The sequence below is a fragment of the Oryctolagus cuniculus genome, chromosome 10, assembly GCF_964237555.1.
Source record: "Oryctolagus cuniculus chromosome 10, mOryCun1.1, whole genome shotgun sequence".
Classification (NCBI taxonomy): Eukaryota; Metazoa; Chordata; class Mammalia; order Lagomorpha; family Leporidae; genus Oryctolagus; species Oryctolagus cuniculus.
The window spans coordinates 92,608,421-92,622,321 of record NC_091441.1 but is presented as its reverse complement, the minus strand read 5'-3'; the positions used below and the strand labels follow the sequence as shown (position 1 = coordinate 92,622,321).

The 13,901-nt window shown below is 44.0% G+C and overlaps 2 protein-coding genes across 10 annotated transcripts in view; both read right to left on the bottom strand.

The window, feature by feature from the left end:
* ASB14 (ankyrin repeat and SOCS box containing 14) overlaps positions 1-3,051 on the bottom strand; it is a 42,310-nt gene extending 39,259 nt beyond the window's left edge. For 4 of the 9 annotated variants that reach the window (XR_011379502.1, XR_011379504.1, XM_070050678.1 and 1 more), the window contains exons 1-2: positions 2,963-3,038; positions 2,296-2,469 (exon numbers count right to left, since the gene is read on the bottom strand). Coding sequence is in view for 1 of the 9 variants with exons in the window: in XM_070050683.1 (XP_069906784.1) it covers positions 2,296-2,417 (122 nt within the window). In the remaining 8 variants the exon portion in view is untranslated. Of the gene's footprint in view, positions 1-2,295; positions 2,470-2,962 lie in introns of those variants that run through there. The other 5 variants (XR_011379503.1, XM_070050681.1, XM_070050679.1 and 2 more) reach the window with 4 other exon arrangements.
* The window catches only part of DNAH12 (dynein axonemal heavy chain 12), a 198,613-nt gene continuing 187,233 nt past the window's right edge, over positions 2,522-13,901 (bottom strand). The window contains exons 71-74 of the mRNA XM_051852268.2: positions 13,489-13,626; positions 12,977-13,068; positions 6,266-6,333; positions 2,522-4,481 (exon numbers count right to left, since the gene is read on the bottom strand). Coding sequence (XP_051708228.2) covers positions 4,291-4,481; positions 6,266-6,333; positions 12,977-13,068; positions 13,489-13,626 — 489 coding nt within the window. The 3' untranslated portion in view covers positions 2,522-4,290. The remainder of the gene's footprint in view (positions 4,482-6,265; positions 6,334-12,976; positions 13,069-13,488; positions 13,627-13,901) is intronic.

Sequence of the window (13,901 nt, the reverse complement as noted above, 5' to 3'; positions counted from 1 at the left end):
TAAAGATTTATTCATTTACTTGACAGGCAGACAGAGAGAGAGGTCTTCCATCTGCTGGTTCACTCCCAAGATGGCCCCAATGGCTGGCGCTGGTCTGGGCAGAAGCCAGGAGCTTCTTCCAGGTCTCCCACGTGGGTGCAGGGGCCCAAGGACTTAGGCTATCCTCCGCTGCTTTCCCACGTGCATTAGCGAGCAGCTGGATCAGAAGTGGAGCAGCCGGGACTTTAACTAGACACCAGGCGCAGGCTTAATCTACTAAACCACAGCACTGGCCCCAAGATATCAATGATTCAATCACAGAGTATTTTTTTAAAAACTCGAAGTCATCATGGTGTGGGTTTTTAAAAACCGAATTCACACTCAGAAAACACTATTAGCAGTTTAAGTGATACATTTTATAAAATAATTTGAAATTTTATAGTTCTGTTTAGGACTATTTTCTAGATAGTCTGTCATTTTCCCAAGAAGGTCTGTCATTTTCCCAAGGTCTGTCATTTTCCCATTTTCTTTCATTTCTCAATGGACTCAGTTGAAGAGAATCAATTCCCCCAGATGATCTGTCCTCCTTAACGAGCTGTTCAGTTAAATGCTCTTAAACTGAGATCTGGGCTCCTAGACTGAGTACTCTTCTCTTTTGGGGGCACTGTGCGGGACCACCACACACCACTCAGTGCTGCAGAAGCAACGCCGACTTCCGATCCTCCAGTTCTGTGACTCAGAAACCCAAAGAGGATCTCCTGGGCTGCAATCAGAAGGCAGCAGGGCCCTGTTCCTCCCGGAGGCCCCAGAGGACCACTTCTTCCCTTTTTCCAGCTTGTAGAGGCCCCCACGTTTCCGGGCTCGTGGGCCCCTTCCTGCAACCTCAGAGCCAGCAGCGTTGGCTCAGTCCTCCTCTCTCCGCCATTTCTGAGTTCTCTCTCCTGCCTCCCTTTCACTGGTGATTCCACTGGGCCCACCTGGATAACCTCGGCTACTTGTCCCATCTTGAAGGCAGGTGGTCAGCACCCTAGTGCCATCTGTGGCCTTCCTCTTTGCCATGTAAGGTTGTATATTCACAGGCTCCGTGAATTAAGACCTGGACGTCTGTCTCAAGTACATTCCAGTTTTCTAGTTCCTTCAAATCAGTAAGACTTACTAAGCGTCACACAACTCTTGCAAGTCAGCAAATGAAATTTACAACAAGACTCCATCTCAGTCTCTCTGAAGCATTTAAGTATGCTTTACTTGGTCAAGCTCATGCCTTTCAACCTAAAATTGAGTTCAGAGTTTAGTTTTGCATGTTTAAATTTCAATCACAAGACTAATTAACAAAGAATCTGACAGACCCAATTTCTCTATAAAACTTTACAGGTTATTTTAGAGATCATTCCTATGTTAGACGCAGAAGTAGAGAAATGGGGTGTGGTTCAGCACACTGCCAGCACTGACCTCTCCCTGAAGACTCCGACGGCACCTGCCTCACAGACGGAGTGAGAACGTGAGGGAGTTCATGTTTACCAAGTGCGTTTTTCAGCAGTGTGGCACGCACCCAGTGATCACCCCATGAGCGTGTTACCTTTCAAAATCAGTGAGTTTTGATGGACTTTGTCATCTCCGTAATCATAAACTATCTTGAGGTTAAAAAACATTTCATCAGTCTTCCCTTCAGCAGGAAAGCAGAGGTCACCGCTGCAAGCAACCCGGGCTCATCACCCCCGAGAAAACGGTGGTCACCAGGGCGGGGGCTGGGGTCCCTGGTCAGCCAACAGCACGTTTCACCAGATGTGCGTGCCCGTGGAGTGCCGGAAGCCAGTTCTTTCCCCGCCAAGGGACCCCTAGTCCTTCTCCGCTCTTGTCAAGACAGGACTCTGAGTCCACACCTCAAGAGGGACTGCTGTCCTCTGGGTTTCTCTTTACTTATCTCCCCCTTGTGATCTGAGCGGACCAGCGCCTGCGCGGAGGTCCAGGACGGCTCTCTGGGGGGTCTTGGGTGGATGTGCGCATGTCTCTGGCTCCCCAAAGCCACGGTGTGCTACAGGTCTTCCCTGGCCCCTGCCTCTCCTCTTTTCGCTCTTTCTTCTGATTTCCAGTCCCAGATTTGCTACGAGCCTCCTTCAACTATTTTCTTTACTGCTTCAATTCTCAGTTCTTTTCAAACTGTCCCTGACTGGGCAGGCATCCTGCCTTACAGATAGTGCACCACAGCTCCTTGTCTTCCGACCCCTCTCTTGTGTCTTTGTCCTAGTAGAATGATGCCACTGACAAGCCTCGCCTGTGCAATACCTAACAGGACCGTGCCCGGGAGGGACTCATTACCTCTCATCCTCAGCTGCGCGCTGTGCGGCTCCCGGCTTGTGGGCGTCCTGCAGACTCCGCTGGATGGTGAGCTGGGTGTCCAGGTCCTCCTCCGCATCCCCGTCGTTGGGGTAATAGTCCATGCCAACCGTGGACAGGCCGACTTGGAAGGCACAAAGGACTCAAGGTATTTTTCTGATTGTGAAAAGAGTGTCTTAAATTATAACAAAGTCAGACAGCCTGAAAGTTGATGGGATTGCCAAATGAAGAAAATGCACATTTATTAAGCAATAGATTCATTTAACTTTTTTCCATTAACTTAAACCCGGTTTTGGACTGCTACAGATCCCACACAAATTAGAAGCTTCCATGAGTAGCCATTTATTTCAAGCTTATTCAGAAAACACAGCCTTTCATACAAAACTTAGGGCAGTGTCATGGTAACACTCAAAATGCTCATCCTGGCTTGTGAGTTTTTCTGAGTGATCACAGCACTTCCCCGAGAGAACATCTTTCCCACGCAGCTGTGCTGAAAATACATTTTAATAGTAAACATGAAAAATAAACATGTTCTAGAAATGAATGTCCTCTCCAACTACGACACAGAACAGCAATAGCAGGAGTAAAAACCAAAGTATTTTACTAGGCAGTTACTAAGTTGCAGCATGGAATAGGGTCGATCACATACCAAAGACGGTTCACCTTTTGTTATCTCCTTCAGGACAGCACTGAGACTGTCACTGTTAAGCATTAGCACATGCAAGCTTCAGAATTTTCATTTCTATTTAGGATCTCCAATCGCCTGTAGTGACCACTCCATTAATAGCTCTACTATAAATACCTAATCATGAGACAGTCTGGCACATTCTCCTTGTTTTTTTACATGTGGTTTAGCTCTGTTTGAAAACATGACCTCTTTATGCTACATTCATCAAATTTAAAGGACAGAATATTTTATTCCTGAAATAAAAAGCTTTTATGGGGGGGGGGGGCTGACCAAGAAGAGAATTCCTTCTCTTAAAACTCATGCACATAGCACTGCAAAGTAGAATCTACTTCCCACTTAAGAGTCCGGGTCACTGAATTATCAGTAGTGACTGCTCAACAATCCAAATTTCTTGGGTAGCTGCACCTGTATTTTCTCTGGGTTATGGAATGGTGGCCTCAAGTGTCCTTGGAATTCTAAGAAAGAAATTAACTCTACACACACAAAAATAGGTGAAATGAAATTTTTCTTTTGTTGAAGTATTTTAATGTACACTAATACTATGAGTGCATATTAAGTAATATATTAATTGTTAAAAATAATGCCGGGAGCACCTCACATTTCCAGCCAGTTGAAAAGCAAGTTTTGAGCCTCCTTTCCTTCTCGCAGGGGCACTTGAGAAATGAAGTCATCGCATTAGATACATGAACATATAGTTAGTTCTGTAACTGGCTCACTATTTTCCTTATTGACAGTTTCTTGCCCAATTTTAAATGCTCAAGCATAATCACTTCTGGTAGTTGAGTAGGAAGTAAAATATCACTGAAGTGGAAGAAATAAATGACCTAACATGTATGAAAGAGATAAAACTTCTTAAGTTTTATCATTTAATCCCCTCAATTTCACATATATTTGGGAAATACATACATGCTTATGAATATATATATATATTATATATATATATATAAAACTTAAAGAAGGAAGTAAAAACTTTAAAGGTTTTTCAGATGCTTCAAAGGAACCCTTCTTTTCACATTTTCCGTCCAGAGGTGTCTGTAACTTTACGGGTCCACTTAGAAGGCTCCATTCCAAACTAGAGTGGCATAACAGAGAGGACCACCACACAAAACCAATCACAAAGACCACTATGCAGAATGACAGCAGGTACTTGATTTTTTAAATATACATATATATATACATTAAATAAACTATAATGTATTATTAAATAAACATATTTAATATATTTAATATTTATATTTTTAAGAAATGGTTTTCTTTAGTCTTACAAATACTTTTTAAATTTGTCCAATTTAATCATCCAACTGGCAAAGCAATGCAACCCCACGCTTGATCCAGTGCTGGGTGGGCTGGTCTGTTTTCAATGACATTGCGATGACAAAATTCGTGGAATGTCCTGTGGTGGAAAGGGTTCCTTTGCGTTCACTTGTCTTGTAGAGGGGGCAGACATAGGCACTGGATTTCACAATCTGAGACTTTTGAGCTTGAAAGAAAAGGAAATGTTCACTTGTTAAAGGGACAATAGCCACTGTACTAAAAGAACAGCATTTATCTTGCAATAAAATGGCTGGTCCTGAATTTAAGTCTTGATCATGAGATTTGCAGACCTGAAAGTTTTTTTAGTTATGTTGTAAAGCAAGGCAAGTTATTTCATATGGTGTACGATTCCAGGACTAGAAGACTAGAATTGGTTTTAAAATCACTTAGCAGCCATGAAGAAACTTAAGAGGACTTATAAGGAAGGAGTAAGCGAGGGAGAAGGTAATGAAGAAGGAACAAAACATGCAGGGTGGGCAGTAGGGAAGGCACTTGGAGCTCTAAATGAAGAAACCCATACATTAGAAGCTGAAGTTTCTATTTGTGTTTAGATTGTTAATAGGAAAAACACATCAACTCTAACCGACTCAAACAATCTACATACAATTCCTGAAATGTCAGGTACCAGATGTTAGGAGCTAAGGCCACATTTCTGATCACAGTTGACTCACATTAATTATGAAAATATTTGAGAGGTTGGATGGTGATTTACAAATGTTCTCATTTACTGGTATTTAAGAATTTTTTTAAAAAATTGACAAGAGAAGGGGCCGGCGCTGTGGCTCAGCAGGTTAACGCCCTGGCCTGAAGCGCCGGCATCCCATATGGGCGCCAGTTCAAGTCCCAGCTACTCCACTTCTGATCCAGCTCTCTGCTATGGCCTGGGAAAGCAGTACAAGATGGCTGAAGTCTTTGGGACCCTGCACCCGCATGGGAGACCCAGAAGAGGCTCCTGGCTCCTGGCACATGGCTTCGGATTGGCGCAGCTCTGGCCGTTGCAGCCATCTGGGGAGTGAACCATTGGATGGAAGACCTCTCTCTCTCTGCCCCTCCTCCCGCTGTGTAACTGTGACTTTCAAATAAATAAATTAATTAATTAAAAAAATTGACAAGAGAAAACAAAACAGTGAGCCAAATTTTCTCAGACCTGTGGGCAAATGATAGCAGGAGGAAGAAAGGACCAAGTGGGTTAAAGCTGGCTTCTACCCTGCCTATGCCTAAGGCTTCCCTGTCTATGTCTGAAGCTCCCAGGGTTTCCAAAAGCCAGAGAATGCTGGTCACCAGCAGCAGACACGGGAGACCGTGTCAGGCTTCTTTGTGTTGCTGAGCTGTCTGTAAAAGGAATTCAGGATCAAAATATGGATGGGTAACTACACGATCTCCAAAATTCATTGTAGATGTGTTGGGGAGGGGTAAAGAAAGTGATACACCCCAGGGGGTAGCATTTGGCACAGAGGTTAAGCCAATCAGGACACCCACATCCTATAATGGGGTGTGAGGGTTTCCAGTCCCAGCTCTGTTTCCTGCCAGTGTGCACCCTGGGAGGCAGCAACTGATTGCTCAAGGACTTGAACCCCTGCCATCCACATGGGAGACCTCAAATTCCAGGAGCATTTGGGAAGTGAACCTGCAGATGGAAGATCTATGTCTGTCACTGTTTCTCTCCTGCTTCTCTGTTTTTCAAATAAATAAAAGAAATTTTTTAAAAAGAAAAGAAAATGATATATTCCATGGGCTAAAAGCATAGAAATGCAGAATGACAGTCTTTAAGTTATACACATACCACACATAAAAATAGAGAACAATAGATATCCAATGTCAATATTCCATCATGATTTATTATAATGGAGCTAAATCTTAAAAGGTTTATCAGAAACTTATTGGGGTCAGTTAATAACACCTTAATTATCTCCCCCCAACTTGAAGAAATCTTATTAAAAGCATATTTACTTGGTTTAATCCATATGATGGGCATCAGGTCAAACAGAAGTTTGGGATATTGTTCAGCAAGCAATCCACTGTGAAGAGAAATTGACAAATCTTGTTACAAATAACTTAGGAAATTTGCTTCTTAGAGCAGATTGCTACTTACATGTTGGCTTTTAATTTAAGACAGGACCAGAGATATGGAGGAAAACAAGTATTTTTTTAAAAAAAAAGCAGCAGCAGCATTGAGAGGGAAAAAAAGATGAAAGAAAGGTCAAGTGGAGGTGCTGGCCCTGTGGGAAGGGGTTTAAGCCACCGACTGCAACACTAGCATCCCATATGGGTACTGGTACTCAGCTCTCTTCTATGGCCTGGGAAAGCAGCAGATGGCCCAACTGCTTGGGCCCTTGCACCCACAAGGGAGACCAGAGCAGCTCCTGGCTTTGGATTGGCACAGCTCTGGCCGTCACAGCCATCTGGGGAGTGAACCAGTGGATGGAAGACCTCTCTCTCTACCTCTGCCTCTCTGTAACTTTGCCTTTCAAATAAATAAATAAATCTTAAAAAAAAATCTCATATGGATGTTCAAGTCCTGGCTGCTGCATTTCTGATCTAGCTCCGTACTAATGCGCCTGGGAAAGCAGCAGAGGATGGAACAAGTGCACGGGCCCCTGCACCCACGTGGGAAACTGGAAGAAGCTCCTGGCTTCGGTCTGTTGGACCAAACAACACAATCCTGGCTATTGTGGTCATTTGGGCAGTGAACCAGTGAGTGGAAGACTTCTCTCTTTGTGCCTCTGCCTTTCCCTCTCCTTAACTCTACCTTTCAAGTAAATACATGAATCTTTAAAAAACACTGAGAACAAGAAGTTGTGTTAAACCACAGAAGGCCCCAAATAGCCAATAGAATATTGAGCAAAAAACAAAGTAAGAGGCATTACATTACCTGACTTTAAGATGTAATACAAAGCTACACCAATTACAGCAGTATTATACTGGCATTAAAAAAAAAAAGACACAGACCAATGGAACAATAAAAAGACTCTCGAAGTAAACCTATGAGATCTACAGCCAACTGATCTTTGACAAAGGTACCAAGAACATCCGTTGGAAAAAGGACAGTTTTTCAACAAACGGTGCTTGGAGAACTGGACCTCCATATACAGAAGAATGAAACTAGATACCCCTACCCATCTCTCATCATGTACGAAAATCAACTCGAAATGGATTAAAGACCTAAGTGTAAGACCAGAGACTTTGAAACTAGTAGTAGGAAACATAAGGGAAATGCTTCATGACACTGCAATGGGCAAGGATTTTTTGGATCAGAACCCAAAAACACAGGAAACAAAATAAAGAAAAAAAGAGACAAATGAGATTTCATCAAATTAAAGGACTTCTTCATAGCAAAATAAACAACCAACATGGTGAAGAGACACCCTACAGAATGGCAAACAACATTTTTAAGTTATACATCTGACAAGGAGTTAACAGCCAGAATGTCTAAGGAACAAAGACAATTCAATAGCAACATAGTAAATAATTCTACTTTTTAAACAGGTAATAAATCTAAACCATTTTCTCAAAGGAAAACATGTAAAAGGCCAAGAGTACATGAAAAAATGCTCAATATCACCAATCATCAGGGAGATGTAAACCAAAATAACAATGAGATATAGCATCACTCCATTCAGATTTGCTGTTATTAAGACCACAAGGTAACAAGCACTGATGAGGATGTGGGGAAAAGCGAAGCCTTGCACACTGCTGTTGGGAATGCAGATCAGTACTGCCACTGCAAAACAGTATGGAAGAGCCTCAAAAAGTGAAAACAGAACCGCTATGTGACCCAGCAATCCCAGTGCTGAGAGTCCACCCAGGGGAGAGGATATCTGTGGAAAACACATCTGTGCTCCCAGCTTTATTGCAGCACTGTTCACCATTGCCAGGAAATGCAAACGACCTAAGTGCCCCTTTATGCATAAAGAAAACGGGGTACATACACACAATGGAATACTATTCACCCATTAAAACAGGTCAAATCCGGAGGTCATTATGTTAAGTGAAATAAGCCAAACACAGAAAGACCAGTAATGCGTGATCTCACTCATACATGACTCTAAAAACAGTTGATCTCATGGATGGTAAGAATATATAAACGTGGGTACCAAAGTCTGGGGAGGCAGAGCGTGATGGAAGCATGAGCAAAGGTTGATTCATGACATTCAGTTACAGTTACATAGAATAGGAAGTTCTGGTGTTTGGGGCTGGCCCCCCTCAGTTAAAGCTTTTAAAAAATACTTCTAAAAATAAAATTTGGGGGCTGGCCCTGTGGCATAGCAGGTAAAGCTGCTGCCTGCAGTACTCTCATCCCATATGGGTGCCAGTTTGAGTCCTGGCTGCTCCACTTTGATCCATCTCTCTGCTATGGCCTGGGAAAGCAGTATAAGATGTTGCAAGTACTTGGACCCCTGCACCTGTGTGGGAGACCTGGCAGAAGCTCCTGGTTTTGGATCGGCACAGCTCAGGCTGCTGTGGCCAACTGGGGAGTGAACCAGCGGATGGAAGACCTCTCTCTCTCTCTGCCTCTCCTTCTCTATGTAACTGACTTTCATATAAATAAGTAAATCTTTAAAAAAATTGGGGGGCCAGTGCTGTGGCACAGTGGGTAAAGCCAACACCTGCATTGCCGGCATCCCATATGGGCACCGGTTCGAGTCCTGGCTGCTCCACTTCCTATCCCACTCTCTGCTATGGCCTGGGAAAGCAATAGAAGATGGCCCAGGCCCTTGGGCCCCTGCACCTGTGTGGGAGACCTGGAAGAAGCTCCTGATTCTTGGCTTGGAATCAGCACAGCTCCGGCCATTGCAGCCAATTGGGGAGTGAACCAGCAGATGGAAGACCTCTTTCTCTGCTCTCCTACTCTCTCTGCATAACTCTGACTTTCAAGTAAAATAAATAAATTTTTTTAAAAATTTGGTTTATTTTCACTTTGCCACATTGATTGTTGGAAAGAAGGGGAAAAAATGAACAAACATATAAAGCAAAGTAAATCAAGAAAAAATGGAAGTATAGTGATGAACAAGCAAACAAGAAGTCATTGAATGAACCATGTGTAGCTGAGTCTCCGCATACTGTCTCAGGATTATCTCTGCAGAATCACTTGCTTACTCTTTTTTTATGCCCCTTTTCCTTAGTCTTTTTTTTTTTTTTTTTTTTTTTTTTTTTTTTTTTTTTTTTTTTTGACAGGCAGAGTGGACAGTGAGAGAGAGAGACAGTGAGAAAGGTCTTCCTTTACTGTTGGTTCACCCTCCAATGGCTGCCGCGGCCAGCGCACTGCAGCCAGCGTACCGCGCTGATCCGATGGCAGGAGCCAGGTACTTATCCTGGTCTCCCATAGGGTGCAGGGCCTAAGCACTTGGGCCATCCTCCACTGCACTCCCTGGCCACAGCAGAGAGCTGGCCTGGGAGAGGGGCAACTGGGACAGAATCCGGTGCCCCGACCTGGACTAGAACCCTGTGTGCCGGCACCGCAAGGCGGAGGATTAGCCTAGTGAGCCGCGGCGCCAGCCCCTTTTTCCTTAGTCTTTATCTTTTCTTTTCTTTCTTTCTTTTTTTTTTTTTTTTTTTTTTTTAAGATTTATTTATTGGGGCTGGCGCTGCGGTGCAGTGGGTTAAAGCCCTGGCCTGAAGTGCCAGCATTCCATATGGGTGCCGGTTAGAGTCCTGGCTGCTCTACTTCCAATCCAGCCCACCGCTGTGGCCTGGGAAAGCAGTAGAAGATGGCCCAAGTCCTTGGCCCCTGCACCCACGTGGGAGACCCAGAGGAAGCTCCTGGCTCCTGGCTTCGGATTGGCGCAGCTCCATCCATTGCAGCCATCTGGGGAATGAACCAGCAGATGGAAGACCTCTCTCTCTGTCTCTACCTCTCTCTGTAACTCTGTCTTTTAAATAAATAAAATATTAAAAAAATAAACAAAATTTAAAAAAAATTTATCTATTTGAGAGGCAGAGTCACAGAGAGAGGGGTCTTCCATCCACAGATTCATTCCCCAAATGGCTGCCAATGGCTGGGGTCGGGCCAGGCAGAGGCCAGGAGCCAGGAGCTCCTTCCAGGTCTCCCACATGGGTGCCGGGGCCCAAGCACTTGGGCCATCCTCCACTGCTTTTCCAAGTCATTAGCAGAGATCTGGATAAGAAGTGGAGCATCCGGGACTCAAACCAGAGTGCATATAGGATGCCTGCACTTCAGGTGAAGGCTTAACCTACTATGCCACAGTGCCGGCCCCTACCTCAGTTTTTTTTTTTTTTTTATTTGAAAGTCAGAGTTACACAGAAAGAGAAAGAGAGGCAGAGAGGAGAGAGAGAGAAAAGAGAGAGAGAGAGAAAGAGAGAGAGGAGAGAGAAGAGAGAGAAGAGAGAGAGAAGAGAGAAGAGAGAGAGAGAAGAGAGAAGAGAGAGGAGAGAGAGAGAGAGGGGAGAGAGAGAGAGAGAGAGATCTTTCATCCACTGTTTCATTCCCCGATTGGCCACAATGACTGGAGCTGTGCTGATCCAAAGCCAGGAGCCAGGAGCTTCTTCCCAGTCTGCCATGTGGGTGCAGGGGCCCAAGTGCCTGGCCATCTTTGACTGCTTTCCCAGGCCATTGCAGAGAGCTGGATCAGAGCAGTGCCAGCCCCTACCTCAGTCTTTTTTTTTTTTTTTTTTTTTTTTAAGATTTATTTATTTATTTGAAAGTCAGAGTTACGCAGAGAGAGAAGGAGAGCAGAGAGCTGGATCAAAGTAGAGCAGCCGGGACTAGAACCAGTGTCCATGTGGGATGCCAGCGCAGCAGGCAGAGGATTAACTCACTGCGCCACAGCACTGGCCTCCTCTGTCTCAGTCTTTAATGCTTCCTTGGTAGCACAATCTAACCCTGACTCTGGAAACAGAGGATTTGGCTAAAAAATGGATTGTTGAAGTCCAGGGTTCCAAGGAAACTATGTCCCCTTCTTCTTTCCTATCCCTATTTATTTCAAACAGAAATAGCAGGAAATTCAATATTTATCCTAAATATATTTTACAAAGGTTTATTTCTTCATTCGAAAGTCAGAGACAGAAACAGAGAGAGAGAGATCCCATCTGCTGGTTCACTTCCCAAGTGTCATCAACAGCCGGAACTGGGCCAGGCTGAAGGCAGGAGCCACAAGCTTGTTCTGTTTCTCACGTGGGTGCAGAGGCCCAAGGATTGTCCTCCCAGGCACACCAGCAGGGAGCTGGATCAGAAGTGGAGCAGCTGGGACCCAAACCAGTGTCCATATGGGATGCCTGACTACAGCAGCAGCTTAACTCTTTAAGCCACAGGGCCAGCCACTTATTCTAAATATCTTGATGAAAGAAAAAAGTTTTCTATTCACTAATAGAAATGGGAACTGTATTGTAACTGTAAACTGTTTAAAAGTGAAGTGTCAAAATGGTGTTTGGGCCAGCGTTGTGGAGCAGCAGATTAAACAGTTGTATTGCCACCATCCCATATGAGTAACCATTGGTGTCCTAGCTGCTTTGCTTCCAATCTAACTCCCTGCTAATGTGCCTGGGAAGGCAGTGGAAGATAGGTCAAGTGCTTGGATTCCTGCCACACACTGGGAGACCAGGATGGAGTTCCTGACTCCTGGCTTTGGCCTGGCCCAGATCTGGTTATTGCAGCCATCTGGGAGTAAAGCAGCAGAACCAAGATCTCTCCTACTCTCTGTGTCTCTCCTATCTTCTCTTTCTGTCACTCTGTCTTTCAAATAAATAAATCAATAATTTTTTTTTTCAAAGAATGGGCATTTGGTCTAACAGTTAAGATACTAATTGGGACACCTGCATCCCATATCAGAGTGACTGAGTTCAAGTCCTAGATCTGTTCCTGATTCCAGCTTCCAGCTAATGCATACCTGGGAGGCAGCAGGAGATGGCTCAAGTGGTTGAGTCCCTGATAGCCACGTGGGAGACAAGGATTGAGTCCCGGCTTGGTGCCCAGGCATTGGGGGAGTGAGCCAAGGGATGGGAGCGCTCTCTGTCTCTGTTTCTGACTCAGTCTCTCAAATATATAAATAAATCAATTTTAAGAAGTGAGGTGTCCTACATATTACAAAATGGAAGGTACCAGCTATAAACCAAGAGCAGAGAGGTGATTTTGGCTAACTATTCTACTAATAAAGCCACTAAGATATTGGCTAAAATCTGTTCAGTACCTAAAAACAGTTACTCCAATCTGAGTTAGAGTTTACATTAAAAAATCTCCTGTTATTTATTACTTGATTTCTTTTTTTAAAATTTATTTGACAGGTAGAGTTATAGTCAGTGAGAGAGAGACAGAGAGAAATGTCTTCCTTCTGTTGGTTCATTCCCCAAATGGCTGCCACGGCGCTGCGCCAATCCTAAGCCAGGAGCCAGGTACTTCTCCTGGTCTCCCACGCGGGTGCAGGGCCCAAGCACTCGGGCCATCCTCCACTGCCCTCCCGGGCCACAGCAGAGAGCTGGACCGGAAAATGAAAAACTGGGACTAGAACCTGGCGCCCATATGGGATGCCAGCGTTGCAGGCGGAGGATTTACCAAGTGAGCCATGGCACCAGCCCTATTACTTGATTTCTTAGAAAAGGCCTTTTGGCTTAAAAAAAGAAAAACAAAACTGAACTAAGAAGCAGAGCGCTGTTGTATGCTATGATTCATCTACAGTTGGAAAGGGTGTTGCAGTTGCAGCTACTGGCCTTTCCCTGTCCCAGCGTGCGCCGTCCAGGTACAGCCCGTGGATGTAGACGCCGTCTTCTGGCGACGTGTCGGATTTATCGGAAGGAATAACCTGAAGGGGGGAGGCACACACAGGCAGCTTAGACTTCTGCGGAAAACTGCTAAATCATTGGGATACTTAAGACAGCTTTTTAAACTACTAATTTTTTTTCATCCATAGAATGCAAAAAGATTTTATCCTGTATAGTTCTTGTTCAATCATTCTATCAGGTTTTACTGTACCTCATACTAGTTTTTGCTAAGGTAGAAAAATAGCTTGGAATTATCTGCATCACTTATGGAGATACACAAGAGTTCTGTACTAGAGTTAGCAAGACTTATATGACACACTGTTTTTCATGGAGCACAAAGAATGGAAAGAAGTAAGATTTATTTATAATGGGTTATGATATTTAAATTCGGCATACTTTCCTTGCTTAAATACAAGCCTGTGATGTGGTGATTCATTGTTAAGTTTAAGGAGTTACTTTACCTCAAACTCAAATCCTAGTAAATCAATAGGGATGGTGTATTTTCTGGCATAATTCTGTATTGCTCCAGTTAAAAAGGCTTGGGTGAAAAAGAAACCTGACAACCAAAACACACAAGGTTTTCCTGAATCGTGCCAGACCTATAAAGAGAAAATAGCATAGGTTATATCCCCCTGACACCCACTTCCAATTCTGGATTTTTGCCTGAGCTGCCCACACTTCCCACCCCGGTTCTCTTCCCTGACATCAAACACACAGCCTGCCTCATCTCTCCTGGATACTCTCTCCTTTCAGTTCATCTTTCTGGAAATTCCAAAATAATTTGAGCATTAACCTGAATGAGATATAATTTGAAAGACTCATGTTCTGCACAAAGTCCAAGGTAAATCATTCACGGATTTATTGTATGACTGAC